The sequence below is a fragment of the Paroedura picta genome, chromosome 2 (assembly GCF_049243985.1).
Source record: "Paroedura picta isolate Pp20150507F chromosome 2, Ppicta_v3.0, whole genome shotgun sequence".
NCBI lineage: Eukaryota > Metazoa > Chordata > Lepidosauria > Squamata > Gekkonidae > Paroedura > Paroedura picta.
In genome coordinates, this window is record NC_135370.1 from 29777872 (window position 1) to 29799609 (window position 21738).

At 45.0% G+C, this 21738-nt stretch overlaps 1 protein-coding gene across 3 annotated transcripts in view; it reads right to left on the minus strand.

Annotated features, from left to right (window-relative positions):
- ITGA4 (integrin subunit alpha 4) overlaps nucleotides 1-21738 on the minus strand; it is an 86155-nt gene that overhangs the window by 49253 nt on the left and 15164 nt on the right. For all 3 annotated transcript variants that reach the window (XM_077319545.1, XM_077319544.1, XM_077319543.1), the window contains exons 3-10: nucleotides 20823-20929; nucleotides 20612-20741; nucleotides 17817-17884; nucleotides 13473-13602; nucleotides 8208-8293; nucleotides 5918-5977; nucleotides 5690-5827; nucleotides 4102-4213 (exon numbers count right to left, since the gene is read on the minus strand). In XM_077319545.1, coding sequence (XP_077175660.1) covers nucleotides 4102-4213; nucleotides 5690-5827; nucleotides 5918-5977; nucleotides 8208-8293; nucleotides 13473-13602; nucleotides 17817-17884; nucleotides 20612-20741; nucleotides 20823-20929 — 831 coding nt within the window. The remainder of the gene's footprint in view (nucleotides 1-4101; nucleotides 4214-5689; nucleotides 5828-5917; nucleotides 5978-8207; nucleotides 8294-13472; nucleotides 13603-17816; nucleotides 17885-20611; nucleotides 20742-20822; nucleotides 20930-21738) is intronic.

The following is a 21738-nucleotide window of genomic DNA, read 5'->3' on the forward strand; positions in this document are numbered from 1 at the left end:
CTGGGATTTCTTGATAGCCTGGTCAGATGTCTTAAATGGAGGGAAGTTAATGAATGTTTACATTTTTTTTTGTATTTGTTAAACATTTATTGGGCGACATATCACCATATATGTAAGTTATATGTTCCATGTAAGTTATAATGTTCTGTGTAAACCGCTTAGAGCTGCAAAGAAATGGGCGGTATAGAAATCTAAACAAACAAACAAACAAACAAATAAATAAGGTCACGTTGTCCCTCCCAAAATGGCCAATTATGGGCCTGGAGGGGGTGGGAAGAAGAAGAAGAAGAAGAAGAAGAAGAAGAAGAAGAAGAAGAAGAAGAAGAAGAAGAAGAAGAAGAAGAAGAAGAAGAAGAAGAAGAAGAAGAAGAAGAAGAAGAAGAAGAAGATATTACTGAAGAAGAAGAAGAGTTGGTTCTTATATGCTGCTTTTCCCTACCCGAAGGAGGCTCAAAGCGGCTTACAGTTGCCTTCCCATTCTTCTGGGAGGGGCCCCCGGTGGGTGTCTACACAGTTATGCTTCCCAACCATATTCTGCATGATCCTGCCACTTCTGGGGTTTCTGAAGCCTGAAGAAAGTTTCAGGGGTTTCTCAATGGTAAAAAAATTGAGAGAGGCTGCTTTAACGGTACAAGCCAGGTCTTTATGGCTTTTAATGGTACAAGCCAGTTCTTTATGGCTATGTTTTACCGGGTTGTTCTTCATGGGTGCATTTCAGTGGTCTTGTATTCTTTGTTTAAAATATCTGCCAGCTGCCTTTCTTCCTAACAAGCTCAAGGCAGTTTACAACCCGACTACCTTTGCTGCAGGCCGCCTTGAGTGTGAAAGGAGGCATATGCATTTTATAAATAAATAATTTATCTTGTTGTCGTTTCAAACTAAACTAGATGGTTTAGACTTACGGACTCAAGCATTTTAGTATATAATCCAGGGGTAGGCAACATTCTGTTTTTGTTTTTTTTTCTTTTCTGGCCCTGATGTGGAAAAAGATTAATCATCAACCTGCCTGGATAATTTTGTGGTGGGAAGGATTTCCCTTTTTTAAAAAAAGAAAAAGGAAAAGAAATAAAAGACCAAAAAAAAGGGAGGATTAATTCCCATGAAGTGGTGCTAGCTTTAAATCATTTTGTTTAATAAGCTGCATAGCTTAAGCTATAGAGCAAATGTTAATTAAGGGTATACAGAAGAGAGCGTGAATTGTTGTTCCAAGATGCCTTGCAAATAAATACGTCTCTTTGTGCCTTTCATGCCCATAGAAGCGAATCAGAAGATTAAAAAAACATTAAAGAATGGAATGAAAACCATGCTGTGACTGATGCAAAACCTAAAGGATATTATTAATTCAAAGTGCTGCGGGTTACAGTAAATTAGAACAAACAAAAGTAAATCGATTTGTCTGAGGCTGAAACTCTTTAATAATCTGATTGAAACCACTTATTTGTAAGCAGGCTCAACAATAACCATTTCCCACCATCTCCAGAATAAAAAAGGCCTCTTTTTAAGATCACGACTTTGTAGTTGTGAGCTCTTGCATTGTGCAGAGGGTTGGACCAGGGGTAGTCAACCTGTGGTCCTCCAGATGTCCATGGACTACAGTTCCCATCAGCTCCTGCCAGCGAATGCTGGCAGGGGCTGATGGGAATTGTAGTCCATGGATATCTGGAGGACCACAGGTTGACTACCTGTGGGTTGGACTACATCCTGGAGGTCCCTTCCAACTCTATGATTCTATGTTTCTATGATTTTTATGATTTCATTGGCAGAGTGTAGTGCTTCTCACTCACTTGGACAGCTCTTTAAAGGAACAAGCATGCAAGACTCATGGGGTCATAGGAATCCCATCCCCCTGCCCCACTCTCCAGGCCACCCTCACCCATCAACTCACTCCTCTGCAGTGTCAGAAGAAGAAGAGTTGGTTTTTATACCCCGCTTTTCACTGCCCAAAGGATTCTCAAAGTGGCTTACAATTGCCTTCCCTTGCTTTCCCCATAACAGACACCCTGTGAAGTAGGTGGGGCTGAGAGAGCTCTGATAGGACTGCTCTGTGAGAACAGCCCTATCAGGGCTGTGACAAGCCCAGGGTTAACCAACTGGCTGTATGTGGAGGAGCAGGGAATCAAAGCTGGCTTGCCAGATTAGAAGCCACCGCTCTTAACCAGTACACCATGCTGGCTCTCTTTTGCCTACCTGGCTCAGGCAGTAGAACAGAGGGCTCCTGCTTTTCTTGCAAACCAGGGGCTATTATGCACGTACAGGTTTTCACCAAAGTCAGTACACAGGCCCTTTTAAATAGTCATTTTAAAAACGGTCTTGTTTACGTCGGTGCTCTGATACTGCATTTTTTCCCTGCATACATTTATGCATTCAGAAGACCTATGATGGCAAACCCTTGAGTGGGGGCGGGGACTTCCTCCATTGTGCTAGACACTCATTGGCAGCCATGGTCAGCTGCGATGTCACCTGATCACCACTGTGGCACATGCTGCAGGCAGGGCCTCACGGGCATTGGAGTTCATGGATATGGAGACCTCAACAAGAAATTTCCATAGGGGCACATGGCCTTTTTTAATGCCAGCTCTACAACCTTCCCCCCCTCAGAGGTATTCTGTTCCTCGTTGAGAGTGGATTGAAATGCCTCAGAGGGAATGAAACAAATGATTTCTGCTTGTGTAATGTTGCAATAGCAGAGGAGGGAGGGTCTGTGCCGAACAAGGGGCCCCTCAAGGGTCTTGGGCTCCTGGGAATTGTAGTCCATGGACATCTGGAGGACCGCAGTTTAACTACCCCTGGTCTAGGGGCTGTCTGTTCACACACTGGCATACAGTAGCACAGAGGAGGAGACCAAAAACATGTTAACTTTTGTGCATGCAAAAGCAGGTGCATTTGGAACCATTGTAAAAGAAAAGGCACAGTAATGCTAGTTTCAAATTCTGCACAGAAACCAGCAGAAAAGGCACACTCGGCAATATGAGGAGGGAGGACAATGCGCAATCAAAAATACTATAGTGGATTTTTCATAATGAAAATGGCACCAAATGCAGAATTTTTAAAAAAGTATTTTTTCCAAGCCTTTTTGTGATGTTTCCTGTCATGCATAATACCCCCAGGCAAGCATGGCAATTGCAACCCCCCAACCCCTGCTGGTATCATCTAACTGGTCTGGGAGTCTGGGATACCCCCACTTGTCTCATCTAACTGGTCTGGGAGGCAGCTCCCCCTCCATTTGGTTCCTCAAAATGGTGGCTGAGATCTTGCATTATGGCATCGTGAGATCTTGGGGTTTTCATGCATCATTTATAACATTTCTTTTTTTTTTAACCCAGGAGCTGACGCAGGTTTGTACAAACGTCCTCTTATTCTGAATCTGGACACAGATACAGTGGCCCACTCACCAAGGTTCCCAGTGCATCCATGAACCCATTAGCACTCCATGAACCTCTCTGGTCTTACTGAGGACAGCTTGCTTCATCTGCTCAAACTAACTGCTCTGCTGTACTCCACACACACAACACACACACACACACACACAACCACACACCCCATTAGTGAGAACAGCTCAGTGGTGTTTGGCTGGGTCAAAGAAACTTCCTTTCACTTTTCCTCTATAAAATGCTTTTAGGAAAATGATTAGAGCTTTGTTACGGGCAGGACATTTAAAAGAGAAATGAAGACAAGTAATCTTAAACAAGTTAATGCATTTTATATGCCTGGGTAGTTTTATCCCTGTAAGAGCTAGAAGACAAAAGCATAACAACCCTCTCTATTACCCAAAGTACAAAAGGCAGCTAAACGGTAAGAGCAAAGGTTCTTGGGGGGGGGGGGGGAGAGGAAGGATGTAGAAGATGTTTTTTTGAAAGGTTTAAAAAGAAATGAAGAAGGGGAGTTAATCTACAAATTACAGAGCTTTGAGTCTGCAAGGAAGTAATGCACAGAAAGACAAGAACTGAAAATAGCTCCATTTTTCATACAGGTTTGGTAGCGAGCATAATTCTTGCTGGCTCAGGATGAATTTGGTCCATTCCCCTGGTCCCCGATATCCCCTACCAGTAATACATTCCTGCCATTCACACTGCTGCACATTTAAAACAAATGTATTAATACCTTCAAAGCCGTCGTTATCAATGTCTCCTAAATTGGCAATGGATTCTCCAAACCTTGCTGCATACAAGTCACTCCCAGCTAATACTATGTCCAGCTCTATCATCTCGGATTCCTAAAAAGAAAACACATGATTGTGAAATGCAACAATGTGAGGCGTAGGTGAACAAGCGATTAACCTGCTGCCCTGGTGAAAACAGCCCTGTGCCCCCCACATTCTGAAAAATAAAGGAGAAGAGTTGCTTTTTATACCCTGCTTTTCACTACCGGAAGTCTCAAAGCGGCTTCCAATCACCTTCCCTTCCTCTTCCCACAACAGACACACCCTGTGAGGTAGGTGAAGGTTAAAGAGCTCTGACAGAACTGCTCCGTGAGAACAGCACTATCAGGACTGTGATTAGCCCAAGGTCGCCCAGCTGGCTGCATGTGGAGGAACAGGGAATGAAACCCAGTTCCCTGGATTAGAAGACTTAACCAATACACCAAGCTGAGATAGAATACTTCTGTGCAGGCACAACCAGTCAAAGTCTGGGATAAACAAGATCCCATTGGAAGAGAGTTAAGTAAATTGTTAACTAAGGCAGTGGACCCCAACCTTTTTATCGCCAGGGACCGGTCAATGCTTGACAATTTTACTGAGGCCCAGGGGGGGGGTTAGTCTTTTGTTGAGGGACGTCGCTGCCGTCTGAGCCCCTGCTCTTCTTGTTTTCCCGCCGGTGCCCCTGACTTCCCGCCACCTGCTGGGAGGCGCTGCCAGCAGCACCTGCGCAGTGCCATGCATTGCCACGGCGAGGGGGAGCCCCAGCCATGGTGGCCGCTGGAGAGCACCAAAGGTGAGCCGGCAGCAGAGTGGCAGGGCAGCCCCCAAGGCAGCAGCCAGGGAGGAGGACGAGGAGTAGCCACGGCCCGGTACCGACTGATCTATGGACCGGTCCCGGTCCCCGAACCGGGGGTTGGGGACCGCTGAACTAAGGTACTTAAATTTGGCAGGGTCATATCCAACATTATATATTATCATCGTTTATCTCGGCTATTAGCGTCATTTCATCTGATTCACAAGAAAACGTTCTCTCCTTAACCCGCATTTCATGCATAACCTGGTAACTGATTTTTGAGTTACATGCCAGACACAGCATTAATAAAATCCTTACAACCTTCCTTTTGGTTTTACTCCAAGAAACTTAGCACTAAGTCCATGGATATTTAAATCAACCAAGTATTAGTACATCCCCCCCTCTTTTATTCATTTAGAAAATGTACATGTCGCCCCTTCTGATGCCTAGTGGCTTAAAACTACAACAACAGAACAGAATTTCATTCCTGCTTAAACTGGCTTTTAATTACTCAAAAGTTCTAAACATATTTTCTAGCCTGTTTTAGCTTGTTTAAGGGCTCCCTCTACGCCGTTCCATATTTTACGTTCTGCTGTATTTTTGAATGTCGGGTTTAAGTAACTTTTATGTTTTATGTTTCAATTAGGTTTTTATTCTCTAAGCTGCTTCAGGCAGGCTCCCTGGAGAAGAAGCATTGAAATTTTCCAAATTGAAGAAAACCCCCCCATGGGATAGGTTGTAAAGAATTTAGTACTTACAGAGCCGGAGTTGATATATACATAAACCTTTCCTTCTTCTCTGACTTTGCTGTGCATTGGTGCGCCGACCAGTAAGTCTGAGAAGCCATCCCCATTGAGGTCCACAGCACAGACAGCAGCACCAAAATAGGAACCGAGCTGTCCACGCAGAAAAGACAGTTCAGAAAACATTTAAAGCAAATAAACTATCAACATAAGCCGCAACCTTAACCAAGAGAACAACGTTACCTTTTTGCCCTCCAGTTCAGTCAAAATGGGCAGATTGGTCTCCATTTGAAAAATATATGCCTTGAATAAAGATAACAGAGAGAAAATGTTCTTAGAGCTGTATACGTTAATACTACTGAAAATTGTTACTTGGTTGTTATGATGTTGTATTGAAACGGTATGTTATAGATTAAATTATTATAATGTTCCATGTAAAATTTCATAATGTTCCATGTAAACTGCCCAGAGCTGCGAAGAATGGGCGGTATAAAAATCCAAATGAATGAATGAATGAATGAATGAATGAATGAATGAATGAATGAATGAATGAATGAATGAATGAATGAATGAATATGTTTACGAGGAGAGCATAAAGTATTCTTAATGCGAATTTACTGGGTACAGTAAGAAAAGATGCCACTCCTTGTTGTCCATTCCCAGCCTTACAAAATACAGCAAACTATGACCAAAAATGGATGACTATCTCAGTCTTCATTCACTAACCCAGCCTTTCTCAACCTTTTTACTATTACGAAACCCCTGAAACATTCTTCAGGCTTTGAGAAACCCCAGAAGTGGCACGATGGTGCAGAATTAGATTGGGAAGCATAGATGTGTACATGCCCACCCATGGTCCCTTGCCATCCCACCCCCTCCATGCTCATTATTGGCCATTTTGGGAAGGTTGGTGGGTCATATCATCCAATAAAGGCTTAACAAAAATTTATTAACTCCCACCCATCCAGGACCATCAAGAAACTCTAGGGTGTCACAAAGCCCTGGTTGAGAACGCCTGCACTAAACGCTCACAGATATCTGCCATTTGTGATCAACGTTACCCAGTTGTGAGCGCCGTAAGTCACAAGTCAGCACAAATGCATATTGTTCCCATGAATCAATCACTTGCACATGCAAACAATCTGCTTTAATAAATATAGGTAGAAAATAATCCTTAGGGTCAAATCAGATGTGACCCTGGGAGTTTGATAAGTGGAGATCCCAAATATTTTAAAATTAATCTATCTGGTGCACACAGGCTCAATTCTGATTAGTATTGGGGGGGGGGGGGATGGAATAACCATCCCATCAAGTGCCTCTTTTCCTGTGGCCCAGGGAGCTGCTATAATAATAAAGGTCAAGGTATCCCCTGTGCAAGCACCGGGTCATGTCTGACCCTTGGGGTGATGCCCTCTAGCATTTTCTTGGCAGACTCAATATGGGGTGGTTTGCCAGTGCCTTCCCCAGTCATGACCGTTTACCCCCCAGCAAGCTGGGTACTCATTTTACCGACCTCAGAAGGATGGAAGGCTGAGTCAACCTTGAGCCGGCTGCTAGGATTGAACTCCCAGCCTCATGGTCAGAGCTTCAGACTGCATGTCTGCTGCCTTACCACTCTGCGCCACAAGAGGCTCATGCTATAATAGTACAAGCAAATAAATATAGGCAGCCACAGGAAGTGGTGACAACATCAGCATAGCTGACAAAACCAACCCGAAAATGCAAAGCTTCATATGAAAGTCATCTTCTTTTCTATTCCAGTTGCATATATTATTCTGTACTGGTAGGCAGTGATGTTCTGGTATCTACTACTTTGTTTCACCTCCACTTTGTCATCAGCACAGACAGTAGTTCCCAAACAGTGTAGTAACCTGCATCGCATGGATCCAGTCTGTTGCATTACAGGTTCAGATAGTACTACTACTGCTGCTGCTACTACTACTACTACTACTACTACTACTACTACTACTACTACTACTACTACTACTACTACTACTGTTTCTAGACCATCTCTTCCCAGTTGGGCTCAAGGCATATTAAAAATACATAGATAAAAACTTTCATTACATATTAAAACTCTAAAAATTAAACACTAAGAATAACCAACTGACAATGGAATTATTTTAGATTAAGAAAATGACACCGGTCCTGATCAGAATTAGGGCATCCCAGACTCAATAACTGATTTTTTAAAATATGCTTGGAGCGCCAATCATAGAATGACCAACCTATCAGGACCTGCCCTTCCTCAGTCTCAGCGTGGGAGGAAGGACCCAGAAGGGGAGAGGAGCCCCCCCTCATGCCCCTATTATATCTTCCAAACACCTTAGGATTCACAGAAGAAGCCCCCCTGCCCACTCTACACATTGAAATCCCATAAGGAACCTCCACATGGCCCTCCCTACCTCCAGGACCCCACGGTCCCACATGACCTCTGAATACCATCCCTTCCATACTACTGAAAATCCTAAATCTGTTTTTTTTTAACAAGCAAATAATTGACACCCACAGTGAAACAAACATTAACTCTTACTTTACCAGTCTGTTCCTGTTGGGGGGCACCTCCAACTATTTCCACACTGTTTGGCGAGAGGAAGTGACCTGCTCCCACGGCATACCCTGTGCCACAAATAAATACAACTGAGTTCTATTAAATTGACAGTAACACCCTGTGCTGATTACTGCAACTATTTAGAAACACAATAACAATGACTGCATCCAGGAGGTATTGTGCATGGAGCCAAATAAAACTGTTTAAAAAACAACCAGTTTAGACCGCTGTATTATACTACAATTGTTGTTCTGCATTGAATATAGTCTGTTGAAAAACTACGTTGCAATGCTCTCTGCATGAAACAATTCATAGCCTTGCCCCCTGTAGTTTTGCCAACTCCGCTTTGTTCTCTAATGCAGTCACTAATCTGCATAACTAAGGAGCTTCTCTGCATGACTAATAGAGTGGCTGAGAGAAATGAATAGGTGAAAAGCATCTTTCAGAAACAATGCTTAAAAGACGCCTAAAGCACCGAAGAGGCAGTTCTCCAGGCAGAGCAAAATCAGTTTTACGGAGTAAATTCACTCTCTTGTGCAGAGATCAGAAAAACAACAATGTATTTAGTGAGTTTTCATCAGTTTTTCCATCATGCAGAAGAGGCCCAGCTGCCCATGCAAGACTATCTTTTGGCATGTCACTGAGAATGTCTTTTTCAAGCAGCTCACATCTCAGACCAATGTAGATGACATTTGGTGCATTTGATTGACAAATCAGCACGGATAAGAAGCCCGCCAGCACATCCTTTAACCCATTGGTTCTCAACCTGGGGGGTCGGGACCCCTTTGGGCTGTGGCAGGGCAAGCAGCTTGGCCGGGGGGGGGGGTGCCATCCATACAACAGCCTTGCGAGGTATATCAAGATAGAGTGTTCGTCTGTCTGGAGCAGTGGAAAAGAGTGAGAGTGGCATGGTGGGACAAGAGGCAGAACTGAACTGAGAAACCCCAGAAAAAAAACCAATTTATATACAATCACGAACAATGGATCTTCGTGCCATTGGTCAGTTTTGGTTTAATTTTTTTGAAAGAACACTTGAATAATTTTATGGTTGGGGGTCACCACAATATGAGGAACTGTATTCAAGGGTCAAGGCATTAGGAAGGTTAAGAACCACTGCTCTAAGTTCTTGTCTACCAGTCATCACTTATTTATTTATTTTCCGCATTTTGAAGCCACCCGAGGGCTCAGATCGACTTACAACATAACTATACAATAAAACAATAATTAAAATGTTTTAATCATTTAAAAATAATCAGGTTTACTCCTCTAGGGAGTAGTGGGTTGCTTGCTATGAGCTAGTGAGTGGGCATGCAGATGTTATCCTTCGTGTTGATCTAGGGAGGCCAGCGCACTGGTGGCATGCATGGGCCGCCACCATAGGCCTGCTGGAGCAGCTCTGTCTTGTAGGCCCTGCAGAACAGTTTCAATCCCCACAGGGCCCTGATCCCCACAAAGCATTCCACTTGGCCGCCATCAGGACCGAAAAAGCCCTGGCTCTGTTTGAAGCCAATTTAACTTCTCTGGAACTGGAACTCTTGAATGGGTTTTGTGCAGTTGACCATAGATTGATTGGGGGTTTTGCAAGACACCAACACAAGTTTCTTCAATCAATCAGCTCTCTATTAGACACCAACTCCAACCAGAGATGCCAAACAATAAACATAAGAGCTCATAGAACTTATATACACTTGGGCTGGCCTCCCAAGGAACCTGATTGGGCCTTAAAGGAGCTATCTGATTGGTCCATAAACAAGTCCTGGGACAAGTCTCTCATTGGCTGGAACTGGATCCTTCATTTGCATGCTGCTGTTCTTGCATAACAGAGAAGGCAGTCGCACATGATTGCCATGAATTGATCTGAAAGACAGCATGATGTAGTGCAGCAGTTCTCAGCCCGGGGGTCACGACCCCTCGAGAGGTCGTTTGGCCTTTCCCGGGCGGTCATGGCAGCAGCAACATGGCGCTGGCCTCCTCTGTGGCATGCCGCCACTGCCTCCACTCCTGTGATGCCGGCACCATGCCACTGCTGCTCTGTCCGCTGCAGCCCTAGCTCTGTGACCCCTATAGCAGGAGCAAGGGTGGCATGTGCGCACATGCACCACTGTGTGCTCACACACATACACACATATGCACGCACACCGACGCCCCTGCTATAGGGGTTGCGGAGCTGCGACAGTTGAGAACTGCTGATGTAGTGGTTAAGCGTGGTGGACTGGAGAACCAGGCTTGATTCCTCACTCCTCCTCCCTATGAAGCTTGCTGGGTGACCTTGGCCCAGTCCTGGTTCTCTGAGACCTCTCTCAGCCCCACCTACCTCACCAGGTCCCTGCTGTAGGGAGAGGAAGGAAACGTGATGGTACTTGGAGATGCCTTAAAGAAGCAAAAAGTGAGGTATAAAAACCTACTTCTTCTTCTGAATAACTCTTTGTCTTTTTTCCAGCTGAAAAATAAGAGCTCCTTACATTTCTCTTGGGGTTGGTTAGGCTGAAAGCAATCAAAATTATTGCTCCGATGGAATTAATACTGAGAGGGAGACAAGAGTATCAGGGAGACTTATGTACTAGAATACAATACACAGCCCTATCTCAAAGGTCAAGGCAAGTTAAAATGTTTCAAAATATCATAATCCCTCAAATCCGTGGGTGTGGATTCTCTTTCTGGACTGAATATGCTGTACCTTTCAGGCACACATCCACATGAAAGACGTCCCCAGGATAAACTCTGAATCCCCAGAAATACAGCAGATTCGGACAAATATGCTGGCCACCTTTCTCAAAGTATAACTGGGAATGCATATCTGCTCTTTAGGAACAACTAAGATGTTTTAAATCAGCCTGTCTTACCCTGTTTTAGTTTATAACATTAGCCTATTTCACCCTATCATAGTCTACCCTGCTTGGCTGTATTTGCCCTTTATTGTTTTATGCCAATAAAGGTTTATTATTCTAACTAGTCATACGGAGTGTAGCTATTACTAGACAAAGAAAATTTTGTCTAGTTAAAGAAAATTAAAGAAAACAGTTAAAGGAAATTAAAGCGACCTGTTAACATGCTCAAAACCCTGATCTCTTAATCTCTTGCTCTGTGGATCTGTTGCTGGTGTTGCTTCCGATGGCCCTAGAACCCTCCCTGGGAGGGTCAGGGTTGACCTAAGTGTTATGTTGGTGGGCATTTGGACACTGATGCAAATGAGGGCTTCTGCCAGCCAAGGAACGAACCAATCGAAAGAACCTGATCGCTCTGCTAGAGACAATCTGATTGCTCTGCTTCGGGCCAATCGGATTGCTCGGATTGCTCCGCTAGGGCCAATCAGAGGCAGCAGCTGGCTGCCTGCAAGGAATAAAAGTGCATGAGTTTGCCTGTTTTTCTCTGTCGAGTAGTTGTAGTCTGTTGCGGGAGTTGCTAAATAAAAAGAGCAGTTCTGAAGAATTGGAGTCTGTGATCACTGAACCCGCAGACTTAATAACAAGCATCCTGCCATGGTTTTTACTTTGTATTCTCAAGTTTTCTGTGGGAGGGGTGATGATCATTCGGTGAGCCACAGGTTGACTACCCCTGATCTAAAATAAATCTGCCAGGCCCTTCCTATCAGAAAGGATGCCCCAGACCATCCAGAAAAACAGAAGACAAACTAAGACTGTTGATGCTGCTATTCTGTTTTTGACATCGGATGCTCTTTAAAATTAAAAATTTATCTTTTCAGCTTTTCAATCAATTTTATCGAACCGTTTTCCCTGTCGATGTTGCTTAATCTGCTGTACACCATTCTGAGCCAGTCTGCTGAGCAGGGCGCGATATCAATCAAATAAATAAACAAAATTTCAATGGTAGGAGCAGCTCTGTTTCTGAGGGTACGTTCTTCTAAAACAGGGGTAGTCAAACTGCGGCCCTCCAGATGTCCATGGACTACAATTCCCATGAGCCCCTGCCAGCTGTCAGGGCTCATGGGAATTGTAGTCCATGGACATCTGGAGGGCCGCAGTTTGACTACCCCTGCTCTAATTTTTTTCCTACATTTCCATGTTACTTGTTGTTTCACTTCATTCATTATTGTTTAATCTAAGTTATCTGTATTGTTTCTGTTCTGTTTTATGTGAACTGCCCTGAGCCTTTGGGGAGGGCGGTATATAAATATAATAAATAAATGAAATGAAATAAAACACCAACAACTGACTTCCTGGGGGGGTATGAATGGGGGCCAATGCATAGCACAAGCTTCACGAACACGTCAGAGAATACATGAACTCTGTTTTGATGCACTGGCCCTGATTATACAACAATTTGTGGGGGAGGGTCATAACCCAGAAAAAGCACGAGAGCCTTTCAGATTAGAGTCTGAAAGATAGAGTGCCACTCTTCTGCGGTCACCGAAGTCAGGCTGACGTAGCTTTTCTTAAGATCTCCCTGATAGAACAATCGTGTGGGGAAAGGGTCAAGCGCGTGGCTAATTTCCCCCTGTTAGAAGTCAACAGTAATTTTTTTAAAAGTGCTTAGTATTTATTGGATCGTGTCTCAACATTGTTTTTTTTAAAAAGTGAAAGTGCTGTAAACAGTTAAACCACATCCTGCTGCAAACAGGTTTGTTTCTTGCTCTTTTATGTGTACTAGAGAAAGATCTGATCTACGTGAAATGGAACAAAATAAAGAGGTAGGATAGAGGCCTGAGATGATATTTTGGGATGGTCCACCATGTTAAAAAATTCCCCGTGACATGCAGGAAATGGGATTCTGCTCATAATTTTGGGGAACAAATAGCTCACAGAATGTCAGCTGGCCTAGTGATAAAAATTCCATGTAATCCAGATACAGCGTTACTAAATTATCTCCCTACAATTTCAGGTAATCGATTTGCATATGATTGCAGACCTTATATGCATATTGCATATAAGGTAATCAATTTGCATATGATTTCAGCTGCCAGGCTAGTATATGCTGGACAGTGGAAGGAAAACATCACTCCAAAGCAGGGGTAGTCAAACTGTGGCCCTCCAGATGTCCATGGACTACAATTCCCAGAAGCCCCTGCCAGCTACTTGCTGCAACAGGAAGGCTGATGTGCTTTTCTTCTGCATTATTAGTGAATTCGCTGAGAGAAGGTTATCATTTCAGCTACTGCAGTCCAGCACTGCCCTTCCTGTGACCTTGACCTTGCACAACAAAGCCAAACATAGCCAGAGGAGGTGAAACACCTCCTCCGCGACCATATTAATGTGTACATAAAATATATCGGTGCTATGTCTCGCTTACCTAAATAACTCCCAAACTTGACTTGATTATCTGTGTCCACATATGGAAGGAAGGTGTTTGCGGTTTTGTTGTATACAAAGATGGACCCAGTCCAGTAAGTTGATCCCGGAGCGCCCATAATAATTAAATCCTGGAAGAAAACAAAAGGATTAGGTCTTAAATTCTTAAAGAGGATCCGAGTGAGTCGTATCGATTCCTGCTCTGTCTGTCTGGTTTTATTGTCTGTGGCATTTGTTTGGTCAACGTGCACATTGATACGGCCAGCCAGAACATACATCAAATACTAAATACATTTTAAAATCCGTCAGTTCCGCCGTTGCTCAAGATTAAGTCTGAGATCTCTTCACTAGCAAAATGAAAAATCACACTTTTCCACAGGAGAGAATGTATAGGAACAAAATACATTGTTCTTTACAACCCTTAGAAGAAGCTGTTAGGCTTATTACGACTTTGAGTAGGCTATTCAGAATTGGACCATAAAATGTTCTATTATTTTCATCTTTCCAAAATAGAGGTAATTCTGTACTTTAAAAAAAAATGATACCTGACATATTTTAAATATCTTGTCACGAAGTATTCCGTGATTTTAAAATACATTACCGTAGAACGGCCACCTAGTACAACCAGAGTGGTTCAACACCAGGGCCCATTCCGCACTCATTGAATAATGCACATTCAATGCACTTTAGAAGTAGATTATCCTGCACTGGAAAATCCAGCTGCAAAAGCACCTTGAAAGTACATTATCCAATGTGTACAGAATGGGCCTAGCAAACTACACAATGGCATAAATTACACAGCATGGTAGTATTCTTGGGGAATCTGGGCCAATGACACCCCCCCTCCCCAGGACTCTGGTGAATATTACAAATATATGCCACAGTTACAGGACCCACGCTGCCCTATAACTAAAATGTATTTGTTTATTTCTGTAGGAATTTCTGTACCGCCCCTCTTGGAGTACTGTCTCAGGGCGGTTTACACAATTTAAAACACAAGAAAACCAATAAATTAGTAATGATGCAGAACAAGCTAAAATTATAAAATGTGCCAAACTGCAATTGGTCACTATTGCACAATCCTTTACTGATGGTGATTTATAGCCACACTGGGCCCACCAGATATTGGGCTAAGGAGGAATTCTGGGAGAAGAGAACAGCAATGGGAGTGAGAGGGAGGCCCAAGATTTCAGATTGTTGTTGTTAGCTAGCTGGCCTCAACCACAGGCCTGGCGGAAGAGCTCTGCCTTACAGGCCCTGCAGAATTCAGAGAACCCTGCGGAAAATTATTGAGCATTACTACTGTGCTACACAAACGCAACCACACTCTTGGCACAGCATAGGCTTGACAGCCAAGGACTAGTTTGCAGCAGGAGGCTGATGTATGTGTGTGTGTGTGTTACTGGCTGTTGTTATGACGCATCACCTCCTGAACCTGGAACTGAACTAGGGCAATGCTCTAGGATTCCATTGATACTCTAACATTTTAGTGGACTCCTATGGCGTCACCCTGAAGGGATGATGTCACTTCCAGGATCATGCCAGAAGCCATCTTGCACAATTGGAGTAGTGGTGATTTTCCCTGGGACCCTACCTAACAGTGGTGGACCTGGGTAGAGTCCTAGCAGGCCTTTCACATTAACAAATCACAACCCCCAGCACTGAGTGCCACTGTAGGGGGTGGAGCAGACAGTGTCCTTGCTGGAGGAGCAGAGGGCAAGAGTTATATTTGCAAGGGCCAGAGCTTGAGCACTGTGTTGGCATGCAGCTGCCAAGCGGCTATCAGAGGGGAACCTTGGGGTTACGCGAGAGGTCCCCATGGTTTGACGGCCTTTCCAAGAAGTCTGGATGGCTGCTGACATCACTAGATGCAGGGCCTGCATGACGGAGCTCTTCCACCAGCGTTTGGTTGAGGTCAAGGCAAGGAAGATCTTGTTGGTCCCCTCCTCCAAGCACCTATCTTGAGGTATTGAAGAAGCAGAAGCAGAAGCAGAAGAGTTGGTTCTTATATGCCGCTTTTCTCTACCCAAAGAAGTCTCAAAGAGGTTTACAGTCACCTTCCCTTTCCTCTCCCCACAACAGACACCCTGTGAGGGAGGTGAGGCTGAGAGAGCCCTGATATTACTGCTCGGTTAGAACAGCTCTATCAGTGTTGTGGTGAGCCCAAGATCACCCGGCTGCATGTGGGGCGGCGCGAAATCAAACCCGTCTTGCCAGATTAGAAGTCCACTCTCTTAACCACTACACCAAGCTGGCCCTTGGGTCAATATGGGCCTGTAGAGTCAGGAATTTTTGAGGGATATGGTTTGTTTTTCCCTTTTTAGGACCTTTACTGTACTGGACTATTGTATTTTACTTGTTGTAAGCTGCCGTGAGCCAGCTGGCCTCAGAGTGGCACTCAATAAATGTAATGAATAAAATAAATAAATAAACAAAAATAGACCTCACTGGAGCCCCCTTCCCCTGTTGCTCTATGGGCTTAGTCCCTTTCTCCACTGTGGGAATGCTAAATGAGCAATTTCTTGATTGGTCGGCTTCCGCATCCACACCTACTTCTTTGAAGGGGCATGTCATCACACTGGGGGTTCTTGAAGCCTGTACATTTTCCCAGGGCTCCTCCACGGTCAAAAGGTTGGAAAGGGCAGGCTAGGAGAACCGACTGTAGAGCAGTGGCAATGGCTTGGATCAGGCTTTGGCAGAGACTCAGCACCTGCCTTCCAGTAAACACCCCATGCCCCTCTCCAGCTTTAACAGCACTCAGTGCTGAAGGGTTAGATGTCCACTCATAACTTCCCTATGACCGTTTATGCACTGAGAACTTCACTGACCCAGATCTCGTGCCGGAGAACAAATCGGGGGTGGATGAAACCCACTGGGCCAAATGTTCCCCCATGTGGGTGCAAGAAGAGGCGGGGAAACCTGCCATGACTAAAACCCCAGCCTGCAGCCTGGCATGAAACCTCCAGTGCATAAACGGTCTATGAGCTGCAGCCGCACGGCAGCTTGACAATGCGTGTGGCGCTAGTGCATGGAAAGGATGAGCCATGGCATCTGCTGCCACATAAGAAGAACCTATTTATAAGGTCCTTATATGCACCATCTTGTTCAGCGGTGGACAATGATAGCCCTCTTTAAGTATTTGAAAGGTTGTCACTTGGAGGAGGGCAGGATGCTGTTTCTGTTGGCTGCAGAGGAGAGGACACGCAGTAATGGGTTTAAACTACAAGTACAACGATATAGGCTACATATCAGGAAAAAAATTTTCACAGTCAGAGTAGTTCAGCAGTGGAATAGGCTGCCTAAGGAGGTGGTGAGCTCCCCCTCACTGGCAGTCTTCAAGCAAAGGTTGGATACACACTTTTCTTGGATGCTTTAGGACAGTGGTCCCCAACCCGTGGGCCGCGGCCTGGTGCCGGGCCGTGAAGGCCTTGGCGCCGGGCCGCAGCTCCCTCTCCCCGCCCCCCCCTGCAGTAAAAAACTTCCCAGGCCGCAAGCTTGTGGCCCGGGAAGCTTCTTACTGCGGGAGAGGGGGAGAGGGAATCAGGGCCGCGCCTGCGCATTGCACAGGCGCACCTGGGCCATGCATGCGCACATGTGCAGTGCGAGGCCAAAATCACGCATGCGTGGCACTTTTGCGCATGCATGCATGCGCGAAAGCGCCGCACATTCGTGATTTCGGCTGCGCATGTGCGCATGCACTGCCCGGGCGAGCATACACGGGCGGGCAGTTGCCCTGCTGGTCCCCAGCCTCAAAAAAGGTTGGGGACCACTGCTTTAGGATGCTTTGGGCTGATCCTGTGTTGAGCAGGGGGTTGGACTAAATGGCCTCTGTGGCCCTTCCAACTCTATGATTCTGTGATTCTACGAATCCGACGCCTCTAAGAGGCTCCAAAAGCCAAGCATCCTGTTGTTTTGACCTTAGCTGCATTGATTCACAGGTGCCATTTAGTTTTTCCTTTTCATATCATTTTTTTCATAAAACGACAGTGACAAAGAGACATATAAAAACGGCGGGAAGCCAAACTCGAAACTGGCACTATGACTCATAAACCCTGTAAATTTTGCTGCCCTTTACGGTGCTACCAGTCTCAAAATTTGTTCTACTGCTTCAGACTAATATGACTACCTTCCTAATAATTAGGAGGGAAGCTTTCCTGTTAGTAGATAGCAATGGAGAGAGCAAACAGAATGCAGAGCAGGTGACTAGACAGAAGATCTAGCAGTTCAGGATGAGTAAGGATTTACGGTTTAAAAAAAATAACTCATTTCCTAGGACATAACAGCAGGTTTAACAGAGAAGTAATATCCGGGGTGGAGTGGGGGGGATAGATGGACAGACACGTACCTCTATATAAAACGTATGTATCCCAACCTGGCATGCTGCATGTTTTTCTCCATATCTTTGCATGGCATCTGAATATTCAAGCAAAAAGAGGGGAAATGATTTGGTGTATTGTCAGAACAATAATCCGCAAGTAATAATATCACAAATTCTCCACAGCTGTTTTGACAAAGGAGCTGGGATTAACTACCTACACCCAACAGTGAGATAATACCCTGCTGAGCAAGACAGGATGAAGGATTTGAGAAGGGGCCCTGTTCATCGCTCCTCAACCCTGATTTAGGAACTCGGACTTCCTGAATTCAAAGGAAAATAAAAATAACAGACTAATTGCAGAAGAAATTATTCTAGTCTGCTGGAACATCAGTGCGGTTGCTTTTCCGGACGCTTCATGAACAAGGTGAATTTATAGTTCATCTTATTGTTTCCTTTCCCATGCCTATTTACAATTTTCAGAGAAGATGCGATGGAAGCCTTTATGCTTGCAACGATTTCAAAAGAACCTCAAGACACAGTGGTCCTAAAATGCTATTTATTTTACAGGTCCTTCAGTCCATTGTGTTTGGACGGAAGCAGACAGCAGGGGTCAGAATTGCCCACACACACACCCTCCCGCAAAAAAAGTAGGGTATACATCAGGTATCCTGCTAGAGCCGGACTGAAAAGGAGAAGGGGACTAAACAGTCCAAAGAGTGTGGAAAAGCAGAGCGAATCCTCTCCATCATTCTCTTTCCCTCCTGAAGCAAAGAGTCATAGTTAGTAACAACGGGTCCTAGGGCACGTTGTAGCTACAGCGGACAAGGGAAGCTGGCGAGAACATAGCAGGTCATTACATATCTTTGTGAAACACAGTTTGCTTATCCATGAGTACACTTGCTATAGGCATCTGCATCTCTTTTTTCTTTGCAATCACTTTGGGCTAAATGCAGTACATTTTATGGGACAACTGCAGTACTGGCCAGGATTGTGATTCTGTGCTGCAGCCTTATTGAGCTGGCATTTAACACAATAGGGCACTGGATTCCGCAGAGGTTGACTGCAGAGGTCCTGCTGTCCCTGCAGAAGTGCACCCTCCCTTTCAGTTTCTACTCCAGAGAACCTCTGATGTGAACTTGGTTCTGTTGGGTTTGGCACTGCCACTGTGGCGCTGGTTCTGCTGGGCACTATTGCACCAGTTCTGCTGCTGGGCTGGCCTTGAAGAAGAACCCCACCCCCAAAAAAAGCCCTCCACCACCCTTGACTTTCACTGCAGAGATTACCTGGGACATTCTGCTGGGCTCGTATAGCGTTGCTATGTCTCCCCCCTATTGGAAACAATGGAGGATGGGTGCACCTTCTCTGGGTGCCCATAGAATTGGACCCTGTGGTCCAATCTTTTTGAAACTTGGGGGTTCATTTGAGGAGATGGAGAATCAGCAGGATCTGGTCTCCAAATCAGTGGAGAGGCTATGCTGCAAATTTGGCGCCTCTGCCTCAACCCCCGCCCACAAATCATTGAATAGACAGGCTAGATGCCCCAAAGACTTTGATTGCTCCATAGGTTATAATGGAGCCGAATCAATTTGGAATGTTGCCGAACTCGAATCTCTATATTGATAATGGGATATGGGCGATTTGGTATATACCAAATTGATTCAAGCCAAATCAACCCAGATTTTTTTAAAACTTGAATTTGTGGGGGGTGCTCAGTGCATCCCTCCTCAGACCCACTTTGAATCATGGGCAGCATGATGGAAATCACTGAGATATACGCCTGCAGCAGGAACTCGCATGGCATTGCAGTCATGTGACAAAAAGAGTCTTTGGAACCTGCTCTTGCTAAAAACAAATCCTTGCTGAGTAACCTTGCCTCACCCTCCTGCTGCTCCATTATGGCAGGTGTGCAAATGAAGCATGGCTTGGCCCCCTCCACAAACCCCCCCCCCCAGCAAAAATGTGGATCACAACCTGCAGATGGGGATTCATGTGGCATCTGAGGGTTATTGGCACAGATACAATTTCAGGAAGCAGCAGAGCTTTTACCGGCCAGCTCCCTCAAGTTGCCACGATTTTGTCATTCCTGTCAGAAATGTCAGTTTGCATCATCTCGCCTTCAACCAAACTCAACCCTTTGGCAGTCTGTAATTGATGATTTTGGGATTAAAGTGTGGTAGAATCCTTACTTCTTAAAAAAAAAAATGTTGTGTTCATTCACAATTATACAACCAAATAGCTCCTAAGTTGTCCTTTGTATTTATGAGACAATATAACCCGCCTCTCTCTGTCTTAAAAAATAAAAGATTCCTGCAAAAAGCAACAACAACTGAACTTAGACACAGACATATTTGCAGCATTTTGTCTTTCATACTCGTCAAAATCTAAATTGTGGCGTATTGGAAACCAGTAATATAATATACTAGGGACAAAGCCCGTTGCATTCAGGAATACAAAGAGCGCTAGATTGGGGGGGGGGGTGGAAGAACTCTGTGGATGGCCTCTCCCTCCCCCCAGGACCTGGAAAGGCTGCAGGCTGGAGACCCCTGGGCAGGGAACTCAGCAGCAGGGATTTCTGTCACGCAGCAGGGATCTGTAGCCTCTGAGCCTCAGAGAGAAGTGGAAGGAGGGGGTGGTCAAGGGTGAGGGATGGAAGGTGACTGGCTGGCCGCTGGACAGACAGGTAAACTGGTTGGAGGAGGAGGCACTCAGGGGTGGGACAGCCACCCTGAGTGGGTGTTAAGCACTTAAGCCATGAGGCCTAGGCCTTACCAGAAATATTGTGGAACAGATTGCTTCTGTCACTCAGTAGCACACTTGCTTACCCTGATAACAAGGACATATTCTTCGACTCAACAATGTCCGAAAATCAGAAGGTATCTCATAGCAAATGCCGTTAGGAAGTTTGTCGCCAGTTCTCATATGGTGGATATTTTTCCATCGATGGCCACAAACCTACACAAAAACAAGAGGAGGTATTAAAAAAAGCAAGAAAGCCACCCAGTTGGCCTCACAACGTTCAAAGGTGATGCTTACGACAATAGATCCGTTTTCTCTCGGCTGCCTTGACAAACTGACTCCAAGCCACTGGTTGTCTCGTTCTTCCACACAGTTCTTTCCACACCATTCCCCACTTGGATGACCTAGAACCAAGGGGAAATTGAAAATGCACTCTTTGAGAACGCACGAGCCATTCTAAACCTGCAACCCCATCTGCAAGTTGCGGTGCCATGACTGAAAAATATACAATTGTAGTGAAGTTGCAACAGCATAGCCCAGATGTTACAGTAGTACCGGAGTAAATGATCTGCAATCGAGCCTCTGCCAGCATAAGTTGGGAGGAGGGGAATACCGACAAAAGAAGATGGGAGCAAAAGAGAAGACTAATCAGTTGAAATAATAGGCTCCCAAAGGGACTGGACCAGCTTTGTCTGTTAATTAAAAATATGCCTACATAATACATGGTATAGTCTAGCTCAGCCTTTCTCAACTTTTTTACTGTTGAGAAAGGCCTGAAGCATTCTTCAGGTTTCAAGAAAGCCCAGAAGTGGCGAGATGGTGCAGAAGATGGTTGGGAAGCATCGCTGTGTACATGCCCACCCAGGGCCCCTCCCCATCCTACCTCCTCCAGGCCCATCACAGGCCAATTTGGGAGGGGGGCTCCTCCACCAGGCATTTGGTTGAAGTCGACAAGAACCACCACTTATAATCGGCCCCCCAAGCCTCCCTCCTATAACCATCACCGCAGATTCGCCCACCCCACTGGGCCACCAGTAAGCATTGACTTATTGTTATCCCCAATGTTCTATTGTTCATAATATTATTATTATAAACTGGGTTATTTGTATTGTTCCTGTTTGATGTAAACCACCCTGAGCCTTCGGGGAGGGTGGTATATAAATATAATAAATATATAATAAACAAATAAACATGACCACCCCTCTTTCCTTTG